We start from the raw sequence: 20,898 nt of genomic DNA on the forward strand, positions 1-20,898 counted from the left end.
CATTTTGATATGAACCAAAAGTTAGTCCACATAGGCCCAGAGTTCTGCTCTGATTTAAAAAAATGGCAATGAAACTACTGTAGGTAGCAACTCTTTCTTTTAACCTGCTTAACAATGGGATGATGATAGCAACGGATTGAGCCATTTTAGATGTAAATTGATGATTGATTAGGTAAGTACAACTCTGTCACTAATCTGTATCCAATCAGCAACATCTGCACATTGAACGACTGTAAATGTAGGTGCAGATATGTGAAAACTGCCTTTGTTAATCTAAGTGGTTATTATACAACTATTTTTATCTCCAATTGTTTGAACATTTAGTTCAAACACTCATCAGTTTTTTTTTTTTTATGTTATGGGTCAACTTCCAAATTTTTTGGTGCGTGGCTTAAAATAGAAATAATGAAAGGTGTAAAAGTTAACATTTGGTAATACTGGTTTTTCAGTGTTATATACAAGGGAATGATTTTGGCACACTTATGCAGTAGTTTTCACAGTTTATGGTGCACCCGGGACTGTAGCAGACCATAACAAAAATGAGTGTGTATCACAGGCAATCTAGAGAGTATGAAAATGTCCATATGTATTGAACATATACCTGTCAAGCAAACAAAATAATGTCTGGGGTGGGGGGGTCTCTTCTTCAGTATCCTTACTGGCAGGACAACTAAGATCAGACAAGGGTAGGGAGTAGTACTAATGGTCAGGGCTTAACACCAGTAGCACCAGTGTTCAATGCTGCTTGAGCCACCACAATAAGAAGGGACAACTGAATAGACAAGTTATACATTTCACATGATTGATTCCCTTACTGGATGGCCAGATTTATGACCAAACCTGAAACATGAAACTGCTCTGTACCTGAATTGTATGTTCAGAGCTATAGGGCCAAACACATCTGCATTTAATGTGAACAGGCAGGTTATTATCATCAGATCACATCTACAATTTCTTACATTCAATATATAGTCATTGCTAACCTCCCAACAATGAGTGCTGGGAGTTGTTTTCTTTCAATGGTTGGAGAGATGTTCATAATTGAGGACTGCAACAGCCTATTCTACTTCAGTAATCTGCCTATGGAAGCCAATAGGCAAAGGTTAATATAACCTTTTAGTAAATCTTCTAGAGAAGATATAAAAGAAACTCTACATATTACCCCATTTCATTTAGATACACCAATATTTCATGGGGAAAGCTTTGTTTTTACCCCGCATGTGTTAATCTTAATAGTTTACTTGGCTAAGTTTTTGTTTGCGGAATAACATAACATCTCTGGTTGGTTTATGTTATGATCATGTGCAATGACCTACACCAGTAGAAATGTTCACATCTTCCTGTAGGACATTGTCTGGCATTCCCTCATAAAGAGTCTGAAGAGATGATCTTGACATTGTTTTGTGAATTTTGTGAGTCTTTCGTGCTTGCTGGAGGTTTATATATAAAATACGCAATAAAAAGGAATATAATTGTGATGATTTTGCTTGCTGCACCTGCATGGAAGGAAACACATTATTTGATTATTATGGAGATATTGAAATTGTATTCTCAATACTAGTATTAGGATTATATTGATATAAACAAGAGTAGTGTGTGTTTGCCTACATAGGACTTCTGTTGGTATCTAAGGCCTTGTTTATATGGGTGTTGATATTAAAATATGTTAAACGCTGATTAATGCTCCTGTAAGCGGTTGAAAAGTGGCAATTCTGGCCAATTGCAACATTTAGGAGATATTATGATGCACCACAGCACAAACCCACTCAAATGTCAACAGATTTTTACATGTGTACTGCACTGTCAGCTGTCCATTTAACAATTATTCCTGAGCATTGCTAGGCGGTGTAAGAAAGTCACTGGTCGGTGATCAGTATTGGCAATAAATGCAGCTTCATAGCATTTAACATAAAAAGTTTCTTTTTATCAACAGGGTACGTTTTCCCTTTTTAAACAAACGAATTCCAGCAGAAACTCAAGAGTAACATAAATAAAAAGGCCTACTCCACCTTAGGAGTAAGGTAGTAGTAACAGTAGTGTCCTCACTACGTCCTACTGGAGCGGCTATTCCAGCTTCCAGTATAAATGAACATAAACAAAACTCACAGTCCAATACATACAGCTTTGAGTGCCTGTTCACACGACGTCCGTTTTGTGTGCTGACCTGATCCGTACGCTCCTGCACTCAAAATGCATCCCAATGTATCCCTATGTGTTTTATGGGCTACAGTTCTCACGTGCGCAGTCCGTTCAGGTTACGACAGAAAAATACTGCATGTCACATTTTGTACGGTCAGGAAACGCGTCAAAAACGCGTCAACGGCCCCATTCACACAGAGCGATTTATCACGCGGTAATCCGCGCGATATCGCGCGTATTTACCACGCGATATCGCTCTCCAATGCATCTCAATGGGGCTCTGTCCGTCGCTGTCGCGGATCGTGCGTCGCTACAGCAGGACCCTTTTTGGAGTGGATTTTGCCGCGATTCTAGGTTGCTCAATGCAACCATTTGCGCGATATCGCGCAAAATACAAGTTGCGCGATTTGCGAATCGCTCAGTGTGAATGGGGCCAAAAACGCACTGCAGCTAACATACTAACAGCCCCACTCCAGCAAAAAAAATAAAATATATATTTTTTTCTTTTACAGGAACGCAGCAAAAACAGAGCAAAACGTGGCAAAAACGCACTGCATCAGTCTGCAGATCCGCACCTGATATTATGTGAACAGGCCCTTAGCCAGACCTTATCCCACAGACATTCAGTCGCTCTACAGTCTGCATGCATCCGTTCAGTCCAGCATGGATCTCTCTCCCCTCCAGTCCACTATCAGGTGCAGGCTAATTAATAGAGAGGAGGTGTACCTGTTGGGGCAAGGCTTAACTCCTTCCTAGCCAGGGAAAGCTGCCCTTTTCAACCTCTCACTGACATACGCAGAGTCGTGTACCCAGTCACAGCGGTCATAGAGCATAAAGTGGATCTCTACCCCCTTTGAATAAAAATCACATCAGCATACAGCTCGGCATGCTGATATGAAATCCTCTTATTTATTAGTCAAACATATATTTATTTTACTGATAATTTTTGTTTCCACTTTGGCACAGATTATGTCATTGTGCTCAAGCATTGCTTCCTGGGAAGGTTACATCAGCAGAGCGTTGCTGGGAAACATTGTCAATAATTATATAAATCGACAATGTAATCCAAAGAGGATTTTGTTTAATACAGTAAAAGGTGTTCCGGAATGCATCACAATTCTCTGGCCTGAGACCAGTGTCATCAAAGGGGCAGAGCAGCTTTAATTGACTGCTAAAGGATAAGGAAAAGAGGCCAATGTAAAGGGACACAGTAAGGAGAAAAAGGGAGATAATACAGGGGAAATAGTGGGTCTTACCAAGTTTTCCTAATGCTATGCTAAAACAATGTTTCGTTCTAGGTGCCCAGGAGTTATTCAAGGTTTTGTTTTTTTAGCAAGCAAGGTAAATTTTGTGCCTTGTTGCACATATACACTGTAAGCATAATGGCAAGTATGGCCTTGATCATAGTCTACTGGTGCCACAACATAAGGCTCATGCAATGCAATAGTTATATGTGCTAATATTGTAACATTTGCATTGTAAATGAAAGCCCATCTCTGGGCAAACAAAAAAAGTACCCTTGCAGTGGGGATACCCCTGCATTGCAAGGTTTAAGTGCCCATTTTTGACTAGGTGCTGGAGTAAACACATTTATTTACCCGCTTTCCACTGCCACTGGCTCCCTCAGGGCTTCTAGACTGTTCCCTGCAGCTTCTTCTGGGATCTGGCAATCTAAGGACCACTGCAGGTTCCATGGATAATGGTAGAGGAGAGGACATCACTGACCGCCGGAGAGTAGGGTTCAGGTAAGTAACTTTACTTTACTCCATTCCCTGGACAAAAATGAGCACTTAAAGGAGAACTATGAGGTGAGTGATTTCCACTCATCCTCATAGTTCGAGCCGACTTGTGAGAATGAAACTGTTATACGTTGACTCAATAGATCGGGAAGTGAGCAAACACATACCTTTGCTCACTCAATTCTCGATCATGTCCCTGCAGAGAGATGTAACTGTCACTCATGGCTCCCTGCAGGGATTCCCTCCCTCCCCGCTCCGATCCTCCAGCGCTGACTGGTGGAACGGATGGGGGAGGGGGCGGGTACAGCTGGCTCTGCCTCTAGGTAGGCAGAGCCAGCTGTCAATCACGCAGCTGGGTGGATCTTGACAGTAATGTCGGGATCCGTCCCGGCTGCGTCGGTCTCAGTATACCGTGAGCTATAGCTCGCGGTATACTGAGCTTTGGGTCACGGGAGGACGCTAGTTTGTGTCCTCCCGTGACCCTTAGAAGAACTATGGGGAAAAACACTCACCCCATTGTTCTCCTTTAACCCTTGCAGTGCGGGGGTATCCCTACTGCAAAAATACTTGATTTTGCATGCCCAGAGATGGGCTTTAAATGTTGCTAATGTAAAACAAATGACTTACTGATGCCAACAAGTTTGTAGGATATACTTGTATTATTGTAGATCCAGCAGGCTCCTTTTACTTCACAATCATTCAAGTTCCACAGAATGCAGCTGCTGTCTATAGTAACTCCAAATAATATTGGTCCAGGTATAGAACCTAGAAACAGAAACAAAACAATATTCATTCTGAATTTAAAAAAAATACATCCCATGCACAATTATTATACATAATCCAAACACATGCAAATCTATAAACTGCATCAATAAAATGTTTGTTACTTAAAAAGCAAAACTCCCATCGGAAAAGTTTAGCAATAATGTTAACCTTTTCAATGGAGTTTTAGTCAAAAGTTAATTTGACACTAAGCAGCACGGCTAGTCAAAGATGATGAAGTGATAATTCTATCCAGGAAACACTGTGGGATCTATTTCTACACCTTTTCACACAACTTTCACCCAGGATTCATGATTTTTTTCAAATTGGATTCAATTACAAACATGTGTTATTTTTGGGTGAAATGTGTGTGAGTTTTGGGGGAGAAGATTGGTAAATAGACCCTTGTATGCGTATGGCGGATTTAATGCAGTCAGATTTTGAAAGTTTCTTACAAGACAAGAAAAGTTTCTTCTAAGCAGGACTGTAGCTTTTTGTCACATAATTCGGTGCTGTGAGCGGTCTGTTTTTGTTCCCTTAAACACAACAAGCTGTATTTTGATGGTTTAGATTCAGGCCAATAACACCACTTAAAGAAGAACTCCAGGAAATATTTTTGTTAACCCTTGAGGGTTGGACTACCCCCTCACTGCAAGGGTTAACTGCTCGTTTTTGTTAGGTTGAAAAAAAACTTATACTTACCTGCATTGTGGAGCTGGCTTGTTTTTAGAACAGTCCTTCCAGCTTTTGTCCCCCTCCTCTGCAGGGGGTCTAAGGTCCCATTAATCATCATGTATACATTGTGTATAGACGTGAAGACCCTGATGAACATTCCAATGCTGCAGTATAGGAGAAGAGAGACTGGAGGGAGAGCTGTGATAGCTAACCGGCTTGGAGCTTCGGGTAAATATAACTTTGTTAATTTTGAGACAAAAATTAGCACTTAGTCCTTGCAGTGCTGGGGTAGCCCCATTACAAGGGTTATTAAAATCGTTCTGGAGTTCTTCTTTAAGAACTTGTTTTTTTTAATGCAGCTCAGCTGGAGGAGACTAGAGGGTTTAATGGAAGCTGTCAAGGCTTCTCTATTAAGATGAGTGTCCTATTTCTTGTCTCACATCTCACATCTGCCTGCACTAGCCGGATAGTCAGGTGAAGATGATGTATGCCCCAATGAAAATGAAACCTATCCAGTGAGTAGATTTTTTTCTACCTTTTCAGTTTTTAAATCCCAAATTTTCATGAGACTGAGTTTCTTTGCAAAGTTGTTATTGATTGCATCTCTTGCTACTATGCATCCTAAAAAACTGAAGGATATTGAGAGCTGTAGATGGCAATGTCTATATGACTGAGCTCTCTAATAAGGCAAAGCGCATCAGTGTTGAGGAGCCTGGCAGGGTGTGCATGCCACTGTGATTACTAAAGTTTATTGAACACAAATTATTCTCATTATGAGGTTTGGGAATAATTTGCATTATATTAAAATAAAAACAATTTGTAGCTTTATATATAATGATAAATAAGGTGACATTTACCCAGTAATCGAATTAATGCCCACTGTACCCCAAGAGCGAATGATCTTTGCTTGTCTGGCACACACCTGAAAGAAGAATGATGACATAAACAATTTATAATAAGTACATTTAATGCATGTCCAACATATCTCACTCCATAAGTCACAAAATATTGTGAACCTCTTACAGCCATTCTACATAAAAAAACTCTTAGAGTTAGATACTGAGTAGTGTGTTTCAAATGAAAAGTACTTTAGGTGATGATAGTGCTGAACTGCAGAAACTTTGTGGTACCTGCAAGCAAATGTGTCTTTAATTTAATCCCTGGTTCCTGTGCAGCCCCTTGGATTAAAGTCCCAGGCTACCCAGAAGTAACTGACATTTAGCATTGGAATGGTTGGTGCAGGATGGGCGGGGCTTGATCTGGACTTGGAAAGAAGTCAAGGCTCCTTGTACAGTGTGGGCTTAGCAAACCAAGGAACTGGTCAAAGACACTTTCTGTCACAGCTATTACTTACCAACTTTCTGAAATGGCAAACACCCTTTACGTCTATCGGTATTGTTGAATATATAGAAAACAATGTGATGGACCACCCCAATAGAATTGAACACCACAAAAGAAAACATTTGCAGGGCTTTCAGGGTATCACTAACAGACCATGTATTGCATATAAAAGACCAACATTTATTAAATATCAATACAAAAATAGCACTTTATTAAATCGATACATAATAGTTAAGCATCATTGTGCTTCATATTCATGAATAATACCCTGATTGTTATGTTTCACAGTTAAAGGAGAACTATGAGGTGAGTGCTTTTCACTCACCTCATAGTTCTAGCCAACCTGTGACAATGAGACTGTCACAGGTCGGCTCAGTAGATCGGGAGGTGAGCGAACACATACCGGCGTTCGCTCACCTCTCGATCCTGTCACAGCTCTCTGCCGTGACAGGGGAGGGGCTGGATTACCTCCTCCCCGCTCCGATCTGCCAGCGCTGACTGGCGGAACGGACGGGGAGGGGGCGGGTACAGCTGGCTCTGCCTTTAGATAGCTGAGCGGATCCCGGCACAATTGTCGGGATACGCTTCAGCTGCGGCGTCTCAGTATACCGCGATCAGCTGCTCGCGGTATACTCCGGCATCTCAGTATACCGCGAGCTACAGCTCGCAGTATACTGAGCCTAGGGTGACGGGAGGACGCTAGTTTGTGTCCTCCCGTTACCCTAAGGAGAACTATGGGGAAAAGACTTAACCCCATAGTTCTCCTTTAATATTGCATACAAAATTGTTTAATTCTGCTCAGACAATTGCGTAATTCAAAAACCCCTGCCAGCTCAGTGACATCACTTTTCTTTGGAACAGTTAAGCAATACAGTTTGGTCAACAGCCTGCCCCAAAAGTGTAACTGAACATTGAAGGAGCAATAGCATACTATTGAGATAATCTCTCTGCTAACCTAGCTCTCTCTTTCTGTCAGCAAGTTCATTATCAGCACATGTGCACTGCTGAATAGCAAATATATATATACACTGAGTGGCCAGATTATTATGACCACCCCATCAGTACTTCGTTGGGCCACGAGATGACTCCACGGGATGACTTTGTTGGGCCGCCTCGTGACTCCACGAGATGTTGAAAGGTGATGCGAGGAATCTGACACTGCACTGTTGCCCTTCTGTTGTCTTGTTCTAGTCTTGCCACTCTCCGTTCTGCCCTAACATAGACTAGTCGCTGACGGCCACAATTCGCACGTTCAGACCCAGATTTTCGGCTTACAGTCCAGTCTTTAAACACTTTAACAACAGCTGCTCTTGAACATTTAACGAATTCTGCTGTTTTGCTGATACTCACTCCATGGCTTAAGCGCCAACAATCATCCTACGTTCAAAGGCTGTTAAATTGCGTTGTTTACCCATATCTTCAGAAAAAAATCACTTCTACTGTAGTGGTAAACAACCTGCGTCCCTATTTATAATGGTCTGGCTCTCTAGCAAATTCAGCGCAATAGCTAATTGCCTACAAACGTCAGGAGGTCATAATAATCTGATATATTATATTTACATAACTGCATTACTCAGTGTTTTTATTTGTGTCTGATTTTCACATCCAAATGTTCAATCCCTGAAAGCACGTCTCATTTTGACAAGCTTTTAAAAGTGCTGTACAATGCACAAGAATGCATTTCCAATGCTTACCTTAGAATGGCCATGGTTGTCGGTGTTGCAGTCATGAACGTAGTAACAACCACAAAGAAAAAGAACACCATAAATAATATCAGGTTTGTGCAAGTAGATTCACATTTTCCAGATATTGCCTCATTTAAATGTAATGCTTGCTTAAATTTTTTCTGTGATGGATCTCCTATACACGAACAATTGGTAAAGGTCTGCAAGAAAAAAAAAATATCAAATAGAAAGGCTAGTGGGAAACCTGTACCCCATTAAAAACAGAATATTTTATACCATACATAGACTATGGGGATACGGTTAAGATATTAATAAAGGCATAGAGGTCAGCACTTCTGCCTTGCAGCACTGGGGGTCACTTGCTCAAATCCCGCTCAGGACACTATCTCCAAGGTGTTTGCATGTTCTCCCTGTGCTTGTGTGGGTTTCCTCCCATGAGCCGAAGACATGCTGGAAGGTAAATTGGCCCTTGTATGTATACATGTGAGATTGGGATCTTAAATTGTAAGCTACTTGAGGGCTGGGACTGATGTGAATGTTCACTATGTAAAGCACTGCATACATTTATGCAATATTTAATAAATACATTTGTAACACTGGCATTTAAGTGTTTTTCAATGGGCAAATATGTTGTTGTATGTCTTCTTTAAGTTTGGTTATTAGGCACACATATTGTAAAGCGTAAAGTTAATAAAGTTCTTATTTAATTCTGATCTCTCTTGAGTCTTTTTAAAATTTAGAGGTTGTAGTGTCTGTCACTATCCCCATTCCCGCTATTACAAAGACAAATGAGAGGATGTCACCCTTGCATTTTCGGTAATATTATTCAAATTAGAATCCAACGGGCAATGAAAACCCGTTGAACTGTTTAAACAACTCACCTGCAGGAGTTAATTTCTAGCAATGTCATTAAATGTGACCAGATATACAGTACACTGATTTTGCATTCTGGGCCATATTTAAAAAAAAAGGCTCAGGCTCAGACTGACCTAATGAAACACAGTGGGAGTGTTATTCAAGCTTTCGGTGTTTTACTAGGTGTAAGCCATCTATCAGCATGATATAGTAAAAAGGGCAAGCCCATATATAATTTGCAGCAGCGTCAGGTAGTAAGGTGCAAATTACTTTAGTTGCTTCCCATCAGAAACTAAATAAATATTTGTTTGAAAACACTTACGCTGAGGTAATTTGTAGCTTGATTTAATTTATGTATTAAAGAATATAGTATGTGTATTTTGAAAACTTTTGCTTTTCTTCTGCTGTTCTTTGAGAGCTGTACAGGACAGATCCTGCAAGATCAAATTATCTTCGGTATCCTGATAAGGTTATCTGCAGTTATAAAGAAGGCACCCCTGGCACTGTTTTATATATGCATGCTGCATAGGCTTGTTTGTGCATTGCTAGCTGAGTTAAGCAGAGACCATAAACCTCTAAAGTAATGCAGAGATTATCTTTTCTATCTTTTCCCAACCCCACCCGAAGATATTGCTGACTCCTGCTTGGAACAAAAGACCCTTTATAACAAACATGCGCTGCATAACAATCATTAATTTAGTGCTCTTGGCATAGGAAGAACACCTTTTGTTTGTTTGTTTGTTTGTTTGTTTGAATCACAAAGGTACACTTGTTCTTGTTTTCAAGAAATAAAAGTGATTACCTTCATACCACCACTAGATACATTTGTGGATAAACATCCAGCATAACAAGACGAAAAATATTGGACTCCATCTACACCACAAACTGGGTCATAATAGGAACGGGCACAAGAGCAGTTTTCATTACACAGGGACGACAGTTCATCACGTTTATCTGTTCTATTAATACAAAAAGTGAAATGAAGCAGAAGAATTATAGACAAACATCAGTCATTTTTACATGTTGTTATTTAAATGAACAAAAAACAACTTGCATTCACGTAAATCTCCCTCACATCTGTGCACTATGGTGTGCTATCGTTCAGGTGCATTTGTTTATACTGTAGAATAGTGATGGGCTGTACACCCCCTGTGTTAGGTTGGAATTTGAACTTTAGAATGTGGAAAAAGTTTGAATTCAAACTCAATGCAAGTCTATGGGGTTAGAAATGTGAAAATCAATTGACCCCATTTTGAAGTCTTATATGCAATTTATTGGCCATAAAAATGGTATGGGGGTCCGGGTACTGCCCTGGGGGACAAGAATCAATGAAAAAAAAAGTTTCAAAAATACAGTTTTTAAAGGAGAAGTGATTTTAACATCACTTAAAGGGTAACGATAAAAATTACAAATTCCTGTAAATATCGTACCTGGGGGGTCCCCTTAAACTGACTGTAAATTGGCACATCTGTACAATGTCTTGAACCTGCTGCAGCAAAACTGACATTTCTAAAGAAAAAAAATTACATTTTGCGGTTCCCCCTCCTAAACAATACCAGGCTCTTTAGGTCTGGTAGGAATGTTAAGAGGAACCCCATTTAGAAAAAAAAAGAAATAAAAAATCATGGGGTTCCCCCCAAAAGTCATACCAGGCCCTTAAGGTCTGGTAGGAACTTTAAGGAGGAACCCACCCCCCAAAAATGTGGGCACAAAAACGTGTATCCAGAGTCAATCACGACAACGACTTGACGAAATGTAAAAAAAAACAATAAAAAATAAATAGAAAGAATAATTTTTAAAAAGACGCTTGCCATCCCATCTGCTCGCAACGAACTACCGCCACAGAATGGCATTTTGACAGATGTCGGCAACATATAAACAATTGGGCGGAGCTAGCAGTGAGAGCTAGCTCGGCCCAACTTTTTACAGTTGTACGGCATCTGAGAGGTGAGCCATGATTGGGCACTTTGCAACGCCCTAACAGTATGCGTGTTCGCCGAAGACACAAACTGCCAATGTTCGAGTCGAACATCGAGCCCATGACTACTGTAGATGTGTTTTGGGGTGCCATTAAGAATGAATGACAACACACATATACAGAGCCAGAGGGTTGCTTTTGCCGCCCCGGGCCAGTACTATTAAGATACTGTATATTGTTCTGATGGCCCTGGCCTAAAGGTAGATCTTGTTTTAAAGAATGTATTTTATTAAACTTTTCCAATACATTTTTCATCATTGTTCCACTCAACACAGTATAAAAAACATATATCCCTCTTTAAAGTCCTCTTTCCAGCTTCTTCATATCAACTAAAATATACATAATTTTCTCTCTTATCCACTTTACTGCCTCTTGATTATCAAAACAAGTTTAACACTCTTTCACCTCTGTCTCCCATACTTCACCCTCCCCCATACCCCTTCTTCCCTCACCGATCACCTTCAGACCCTCACACATCCTCTCACCCTCTTTGACAAATCATTCAAGAAAACAAACAAAAAAAAGGTAGATCTTATATTTATATATATGTTCATTAAGCCTAAGCAGTGCTGCAGCAAAATTGTTCCTTTCATGGCAAAATAAATTAGCCAAAAACACTCCACTAATCTGAAACCACTAAGATATAATTTCACAAAGCAGAATTCCACTGAAAACATCACTGTGTGACAATTTACATAGGAATACACATAATAGGAATGGCTCATTTTGCGTATAAGCATATGTGTGGATAAGCTAATTAAATATGAAAGAAAAAAACATAGCCATAGAAATGTGACACGAGTTTACTGTCGCTTACAGCAAGACATCCACCACGTACTTACCCATTGTAAGCCACTGTAACACCAGCAAATGGCTCATTGCCACACTTCGCAAAAATGAAGACTGTTACCAAAGCGATGGACACAAAGGACAATATTATTGAAAATCGAATAATGTTTTTACAATCAAACTTGAATTTTGAGACAATGACACCACCAATGACTTGTCCAATTGCTGCTGCTGGAATTAGTACACCACCTGGGAAGTTAAAATAGAACGAGCAAGAATTAACATTAATAAACTTTTTCAATGAAGCAATTCAATGAGCAAAGTGTTAAGCTCCAGGCAGAAAAAAAAAACACAAATGAATGGAGCTCTGTTTGTTGGTATCTGACTATTGTAATCCCCTCTATAGCAACACTCAGACTGGGGGAGGAAGGCCATGACTGGGAGCCAAACTGATGTGTTGGGCGATGGGGAGAATGGGCTGCCAGAGGGATTCTGATGCACAATCCATCAGCTGGAGAAGAGGGAAAAGAGGTGAGCACCAACTGGCAGTAGGAGCAGGGCACAGCTAAGTAAAAGACCTTTACACATCCCCTAACACCAACTGCCAGTGGGAGCGGGGATTGGGTAAGTAACACATCGTAGAAATAATGGGGGGAATTTATCAAAACTGGAGCAGACAAAATCTGGAGCAGTTACCCATGGTAACCAATCAGCTTCTCTCTTCAGTTTGTTCAGTTAAGATTTGAAAATGAAAGAGAGAAGCTGATTGGTTGCCATGCACAGCTGATCCAGATTTTGTCTGCTCCAGTTTTAATAAATTCCCCTCACAGAGCAGCTAACCACTGTCTCACAGCAAAGGGAGTTTTTTGTTAACCTGGAGATAGGCTTTAAGTTATTTGCAGTTATTAAAGTGAACATTTTAAGAGTTCAGAGACAATGCTTTAACTCACATACCCTGTTTTTCCGAAAATAAGACCTACCCCGAAAATAATACCTAGTACTATTTTTGGAAATTGCTAAAATATAAGACCTACCCCGAAAATAAGACCTAGTAGGGGAACTTGAAGAGCCGCGGAAGAGGCAGGAGAGAATCGGCGGTGCCAACCAAGCCAGCGCTAGAGGAAGCGAGGCGGCAACGAAAGGAGCAGAGCCGATGCCTCCTCTATAGCGCCGGCTTCTGCACAGGCGGAGTGATACCAAATGCACTCCGCCTCTGAGGAATCGATAGTGAAAGTGCGCTTCTCTCATTCTGGCCAACGATTGGTTAGGAAATTGCTCTTGGAAAGGTACAGCGTCCCTGATCACCATATTTTTGTACATGAATACATGTAGACTGTTGTACATTAAAAAAAAATAAGACCTAGTGTGTTTTTATGAGCCAAAACAAATATACGGCAGTGTCTTATTTTCGAGGAAACACGGTAGGAAGGTAAATAACATACATATTCTTCTACCAACCAGGGGACATCCATATAGTAAGACTGTGCTATAGACCTGCATATTACACCTATTAACAATATTTGAGATTGTGTATGTGGCTTATTTTAAATACGTTAAATAAATTGCAGGCCAAGTAGGGCTGTGTTTGAACATTTTGCATTTTTGCAATAATATAAAGATACATTTTAATTTTTGATTAGTGTAATACCACAAGTGTCCACAGCAACACAATCAGTACCATACTGACAGAATCAGGAACATGTCCACAGAGAACACTCACCTGCTTCTACAGAATCACTTCCTCACTGCCCAAAATGCTGCATAATTTTGTTCAAATTATCAGGGGCAGTGATGATGCCACATCTCGCTGGTTTCAAAGTTCAGGGACTAACACCATAGGGAATAGGTAATTGGTCTCGAACTATCCTGTTATTGGTGAATTGCCACCATCAACAAGATAGCTAGTGTAATATGAACCTTCGGCCAGATTCAGACGATAACGGATGTACCATGGTGTAATGTGATGGCATTCATTTTGAATGCCACAGCAACACACAGTAATGTACTTGCATGTGCATTAATAAGTCAGTTGTAAGTGCAGGCAATTGACAGACAAGTCTTTCAGGGGCAGTGGTGAGAACTCACTTTGAAGAGTAACTTTCTTCTCACTTCCTGTGGTTTTACAGGACAAGAAGTAAAGAGAAATCTGCCAAATGGAAAACATATTCCAATAAAACTCACAAAAGTTTTAACCCTTACCTACTCCATGCAAAAAAATAGGGGTTCACATACACTTTAAAGTTGTTAAAGTCAAAATGTTTTTAAGCTTTTTCAATTGCTGATTAAATCGCTTACAAAGGATACTGCTTCTTAATGTTTAAAATTTGTGTTTCCTGCTGCATCATCTGGTCCCCTAAAAGATGTGCACATGACCAGAAACAAACGTACACTGCTCTTACTAAGGGACAGGAAGTGTGAGGGGAGAGAAGAGCCACAGGAGCGAGCACAGCAGACTTTCTAAAGAGATTAAAATAGTAAGACTTTATTTTAACACATAAATAAATATGGCTTTGGGGAATGTTCATTGTGTAGATGTGTATAAGGAGAAAAAGGGGTTTGGTGTCGCTTTAAGTAATACTTTGACTTCCTGTAGTAGATATTATTCAACATTTCCTTATCTTTCTACAATGTTGCTTAAACTCCCTGGTACAATTCGTTGTTTAAAAAAATATTTGTTCTTCCTCTTCTTCTGTGGTTCTGCTAAAAGCATTATGCAGACACTGCGTTGTAATTGTTAAAGGAAAAAAAATGTTAGGTGTCAAGCAGGCATATTCCAAAACATGTCTGATATGTCACCAACAACTTTGTTCTTACTATTGAGCATTTGCTAGCTGCCATTTATGCTGCCGATCCCAGTGTTATCCTGTCAAGTCATTCTAATACTCATTTAAGGACCTTTTATTTACTATTGCTTAAGACAGAATACTGCAGGTTTGGTACATTGAAAATGTACACAGTTAATTTACATAGTTTTATGACACACTATGCATGTTATATGAGTTATTGGATATTAATGCACATTGAAAACTACATTCACAGAAAGTAAAAGTCTATGCTATTGATATGAGCACTGATCACTTTTTGACATTTAGCGATAGTCTATCAGAGACTGAAGAACTTTAGACACACTGCCACTTTGCTATGAAGTAAAGTTGATTTCCTGACTAACACTATGGCAGCGTATGGTGTCTCCACCCTTGCTCCTATCACATGGGACCTAACTCCAATTTGAGGCTGATCCATTCCATGCATTCCTTTTTTGTCTTCCTCATGGGACCTAAAAAGTTGCACTGTGCAAGCAGCTCTCCCTACCTGGCTGCGATAAAGTTGCTCCCCAGGTGAAGCCCCTGTGCATAGTTCATAAACTGGCTCTCTTTTTTTGGACTTGCGCTGGCATCATTGATAGACTGCCTAGCTAATAGCAGGTCTGCTTGGAGGTGACTGCGGACATCCTTATTTTGGCTTAGTGCTCCTTTCTTGTGCCCTCTTCTTTCTCCCTTATTTTCTTATATAGCCTTCATTGGTATGGCTGCTGAGTCCTCTATTCTACCCCCTTTGCTTTGGTTAGCTGTTTGGTGCATTTCCCATTCCTTGGAGGACTGAAACCGACCCGGTTGTTTCAAGCATGCTGCACCATGTGTAGTGCGTTTTTAGCCTATTACCATGGCACTGGAAGGGATGCTTCCTTTCCCAGCACGTGTGCAATTAGGCCTGGTCCCTATTTCATAATTACTTTCTACCACTGAAACCAAATCCCCAATTCTGTGGCCAACTTTTAACTGGCAGAAGGGAAACGCTGGATCAGAGACTGGAACCAGCGCTGGAGGAACTCCTGAAAACTACTGAAAAGAAGAAAATGATCGGATCAAGAGGCATCATTTAAGGTAAGTCCTTATACCAGCATTGGGGGGTTTAAAAATGTGGGCTTTAATTTCACTTTAAGAGGAAAAGAAGGACAGAGGGATTTGGTTCCAAATGAGGGACAGTCCCTCCAAATGAGGGACAGTTGGGACATAGCAGGGTCAATGCGTATGGAGGACAGTGCTTTTAGGGGGGAAAAAATCACCTATGGGTGTTTCGGCATTGAGCGCACAGAAAATTAGGGAAATTCTTCATTAACTCCAGCTTTTGTGTGATGAATTATCCAAGCCCTGATGCACTGTCGCCTCCGCCTCCTCCACGGTTTCTGGTGGGCCCCCGCCTCCTCAATCATCGGGCCCCACCTCCTCCATCTCTGGGCCCCACCTCCTCCTTCCCTGTCGATGCCGGGCCCAGCCTCCTCCTCTGCAGCTGCTGGTTGTCAGTGACTCAGCAGCAGTTGTGAGGACACATCAGCGATCTGAACAGCAGCACTTTCCTCCTCACAGTTGCCAGTGACAGCCAGAAGTCTGAGATGCCATAGCGACCCAGGTGGCCCATATGGCATCAGGGGGATCTCCTGGTCGGGCCCCCCTGTGCCCTGGGCCCCATAGCGGCCGCCTGGGTCGCTATGGCGATTGTTCCGCCACTGGTGGTATACTATTTGACAGCTGACAATGTCAAATGGGCAGAGCGAGCCCCGTGATGACTTGTAGCCCTATAACAGAGCTCAGACTGGGGGAGGAAGAGGCAGCACGGTGAGTTCATCATTTGTTCTGCAGTGCAAGGAATCATGCTGAGGGTGAGAGCAGAGTAACAAAGATGCAATATTAGTCTTCTGCTTTTCCTTTAGACAAGACCTGTAAGTGTTACTGAAATGTACGAAACAAAAAAATAGGTCTCCTACCCGGCCAGACAGAACTGTGCATCAGAATTGCGCAAATCTTGAGACTAGATGGGAAGAAAACATTTTTTTTCCCCAAAGCTTTTGGGTAAAACAGTTCCCTTATATTATTTCATCTGGGTATTTAGCTACTTGCCTGTAGTTCATCATTAAGGCACCATAAAGTGTATTTAACCACTTCCGGGCCTCTATACGTCTACAGACGGCGGCCCGTTAAAGTGGTTAAAACAAGAACATGGCTGCTGCAGCAGCCGTGTTCTTGGTACCGCTTTTAACAGCAGGCGATTGCTGTTAATGTACAAGTGATCTGACATCTGTAACCCCAACGTGCACGCACATACACACGCAAACACCGGTATGCCTACGTGCGAAAACGACAATTGCGCTACAATTATAGCTGCGAACGTCAGAGTGAGAGCAATAATTCTAGGGCCATCGATCACTGTTAGCACTAAACTGATAAATGGTAAAAGCGTTTAAAATGTTCCCTATGGGAAATTTGGGGTATTTACTTTTTTTGCGGCTTCGCAGGCGAATGCAATTTTAAGGCTTGGCATGTTTGGTGTCTATTTACCCGACGTGATCCCGTCTTTCACATTTTACCAAAATATTGGGTATTATATTATGTTTCTGTGCACTAAATTTTCATTCAGTTTATTTTTTCCTAAAAATACTGGTTTGATATACATTTGCGCAAAAACTGTGCAACATAAAACATTATAACTAGCATTTTTTTAATTCTATAACGCCTCTGCTCTCAGAACATATATATAATTGTTTGGGGGTCTGAAGCTGCTTTCTAGCCAAAAATTATATTTTATCATGTGTGCGCAAATAGTAAGAAAATGCCCCGGACAGCAAGTGGTTAAAGCACGCTAAGTATGTCACAGTATTCCTTAAATATCACTGTAATTTAACGAATCAGGACCTATATTCCAGCACCAAGATACAGTATAATATCAGAAGCAAAAACTCCTCGAAAATACTTTTAGCCCTCATGTACATGGGCATAACTAGGGGAGTACAGCCTAAATTCTGGCTGTTATTGAGCGCTTCGAAAGCCGAGCTGCTGCATACAGCATAGTCTTAAATGGATGTGTACAGTTATACGCCGGTGTTTGCATACATCCGCATAATAACGGATTCCCTGAAGGTAGAACGAATACGCCTGTGTGCATAAGGCATTAATATAATAAATCAACAATCCAGATTACTTCCAGAAATTTGTCACATACAAAAAAAGGAGTTACTCACCTCCTAGAATGGCTGCGAAGCTTGATGTCAAAGAAAACTGGTTTTCAATAAATTTTGGAAGGAATGTTGCAAAGCCGGTGGTGATAAATGCGTCAGCGCAGCTGGCAAATGTTAGGGCCATAAGTACCGGGTTCTTTACCAACAGCTAGAACAGGTACAATGAAATTGTTACGTAAAGCACAGGACAACCCAGTAATAGAAAACAAAAAGCCTGAATTCCATTCCAGTTCATATTTTTATTAAAGAGCACCAGTTCATATTTTTATTAAAGAGAACAAGTCACCAGCAGGCAATTGTAATACTCTGAATATCTAAACTAAAAGTTTTGTTAAAACTAAAGAAAACGTAAGGCTTTGTTAACTGATCATTTAAAGTCAAAAACATTTTTTTTCTAGTTTTGGAAAGAGTGGGGGGAAGTTAGAACCCCTGCTAGAAATGCTGACTAGGCCTTAAGCCTAGAGGAGGCCACACCTGTGGACCCTGGAGGGGTCAGTAACTGATTGAGGAAGAGAATCAGATAAATTAGATGGCTGCTGGAGGTGCCTGGTACTGGTACGGACCTCAGGAGCAAGTTTGGTGTCTCTCCTATGGAAGATCTCACGCCTATCCCTGTTCAGCTGTTTCTTTATTGCCCAGTGCCAGCCGTTCTCCTATTGATACTGCACTGTGGAAGACTGAAAGGGAATTGGTGAGTCTGGAGTCTGTATCTACTTTTACCATGGATGTCCTAAGCCCAATACCCTCTCTGCCTGTTGATGTTCTCCAATAAAGCATTTAAAAGGGCACTTAAAGTACCTGGCGCCCAACTTTCTTGACCACACATCCCTTCACTGGCTAAGGATCTGCCCCCGAAAGTGAAATGTCAGCCCTCTCTTCCCTTTGGGGGTCCACTTCAGACCTCTGGAGGTCTGGGGGGCGCTACACAAGACTAAAAAAAGGTTTTGGCTTAACATACTTTAACTTTAACATACTTTAACAGTAAGAGGGGAGAGCACTGCTCTACCCTCTCACTGTGTACACGAAGCGGCAGGGTTAGTTTTAACCCTGCCGATCTGCTCACCGCTCTCCATCCTGGGGACGTCGGCTGCCAGCGAGGAGAGGACGGAGTCGGGAGAACGCAGCATGGAGAGAGGTAGGTGCAGTGTTATTACAAGTAATCTTGGCGACATCGGCAAGATCACATGTAAACGAACAATCGGCTTCCCCCATTCTTCATTTAGCCCTGCTTGTGAAAAGCAGGGCTAAATGTAGAAAACAAATTACCGCCCGGCGCCCGGAACTCCATGTTCCGGGCGTCGGGTGACTTCAAACGTGTGCAGCCCCTCTTCCCCCTTGCCGCCCCGAGGCCGGCCCTCGGTGGCCTTGCCGGGAATCCGGCCCTGGGTAGATACAGACATCAGAGCAATTTAAGGGAGCACAAAATGACAAGAGCTGCAAGAGTAGTTCCCTCACACCCATCCTGATAACAGATCCCACTGCTCTGCTGAGGTTGGACTTTAGCTTTGGTATTGGTTCATGTTACTATCATCAGACATATTTTCTCACCAAAAGAGCCAAAGGGAAATCTTTGAAAGTTTTGCCAATGTTTTGAGCTTCCACAATGCCTTCACTTCCATTGTTATGCGCTTCTGATATTCTTTTGGACTGGGCGGCTGCTGTACCTGTAACACCATAACACATATTAGCCATGTTAATGTGTTATACACAGAGAGAGTAAATCTGCATATAACAGACTTGAATTTTAGTAATATGTGACATCAGAGAATCCTTGAGTTCTGTAACATACCGTGGTAAACATAAAGGCGCTGTATCAGCTACATAAAGAAAAGACATGTTTACTAAATTGTTCACTTTTAGTTTCTTTTCCACATGACATGTCATTTAAACAAATCTGTATGTATTTACTTATTTGTCATACACACCTTGGAGGTAGTTTGTTAGCATTTCTACCGGGTATCACCTATAACTGAAAAAAATCACTATTGGGTAAACTGAATCTTTAAAGGCACCCTATCAGAACAGACCTATTAGAGCTCCCATTGCTGACTTTGTTTGTGCTGGCTCCTGGACTGTCGTATTAGTTCTTGATTCAGGACCTAGTGAGTCACTGACCTGGAATAAGTATATAGTCAATAAAGTCCAAACTCTCGTCTGCAAACTTATTCCAGCTTTGTTATTCAGTTAATCAAGGATGCGGGTGGCAGCTGCCTATATAGCACTTTGAAAAAGTAACTTTACAGGTTGCCTCTAACCAACAGAGAACTAGAATCCCTCAAGGGTTTTCCTTTCTGTCCAGTCATTCTCCCGACAGTTACTTCCATGTGTTGTGCACAGTCACTTTCTTAGACGACCACACCAGAGTCGTCCAGATTGTATGACACTTTCTGCTAATATATAGTGATCTCAAGACCTCCTGCACTTTGTTAGATGCAATTTATTTATCTGCAAAATTGAATTTGAATGCATTCTGTTGTCCTATTTTCCAGCATGCAAGCATAATATACAAATCAACTTTGGATTAACAGCAAGATTTTCTAATCAATAACTGAAGAACAAACCCAGGATGTTAATCACATGTTAAAAAGCAGTAAGTCTAGCACCATAAAAATGCATAATATTCTTTTACCATTTTATCATTATTTTACCATATGATTACATCAGTTAAAATACTGCCCACCTTCATTTTCTATGCAACTCCAGGACCCTCTTTTTTTGTAACACAGAGTACTCTGAATTCATATTAAAGTAAAATATGAAACAGGCAGTAGCCTGCTTATGGCGAAGAAGCAGTTTGGCAATGGGGATAAGCAAAATGTCCAATTCCTAAAAATAAGGGCAAAACTTGAGTGAAACTGAATGTAAAGCATGGAGGGATGAGAAGAGTGTTACGAGAGTGGTCACATGTAGTGATGAGATGAA

The 20,898-nt window shown here is 41.1% G+C and overlaps 1 protein-coding gene across 1 annotated transcript in view; it reads right to left on the minus strand.

Moving 5' to 3' along the window:
- Positions 1-1,236: 1,236 nt before the first annotated feature.
- Positions 1,237-20,898, minus strand: part of SLCO4C1 (solute carrier organic anion transporter family member 4C1) — a 41,114-nt gene continuing 21,452 nt past the window's right edge. Inside the window, exons 7-14 of the mRNA XM_018569484.1 lie at positions 19,525-19,640; positions 17,980-18,124; positions 12,017-12,212; positions 9,999-10,155; positions 8,351-8,541; positions 6,173-6,237; positions 4,506-4,643; positions 1,237-1,496 (exon numbers count right to left, since the gene is read on the minus strand). Of these exons, the coding sequence (XP_018424986.1) occupies positions 1,366-1,496; positions 4,506-4,643; positions 6,173-6,237; positions 8,351-8,541; positions 9,999-10,155; positions 12,017-12,212; positions 17,980-18,124; positions 19,525-19,640 (1,139 nt within the window). The 3' untranslated portion in view covers positions 1,237-1,365. The remainder of the gene's footprint in view (positions 1,497-4,505; positions 4,644-6,172; positions 6,238-8,350; positions 8,542-9,998; positions 10,156-12,016; positions 12,213-17,979; positions 18,125-19,524; positions 19,641-20,898) is intronic.

The sequence above is a fragment of the Nanorana parkeri genome, unplaced genomic scaffold, assembly GCF_000935625.1.
Source record: "Nanorana parkeri isolate BGI_ZX_2015 unplaced genomic scaffold, ASM93562v1 scaffold1342, whole genome shotgun sequence".
NCBI lineage: Eukaryota > Metazoa > Chordata > Amphibia > Anura > Dicroglossidae > Nanorana > Nanorana parkeri.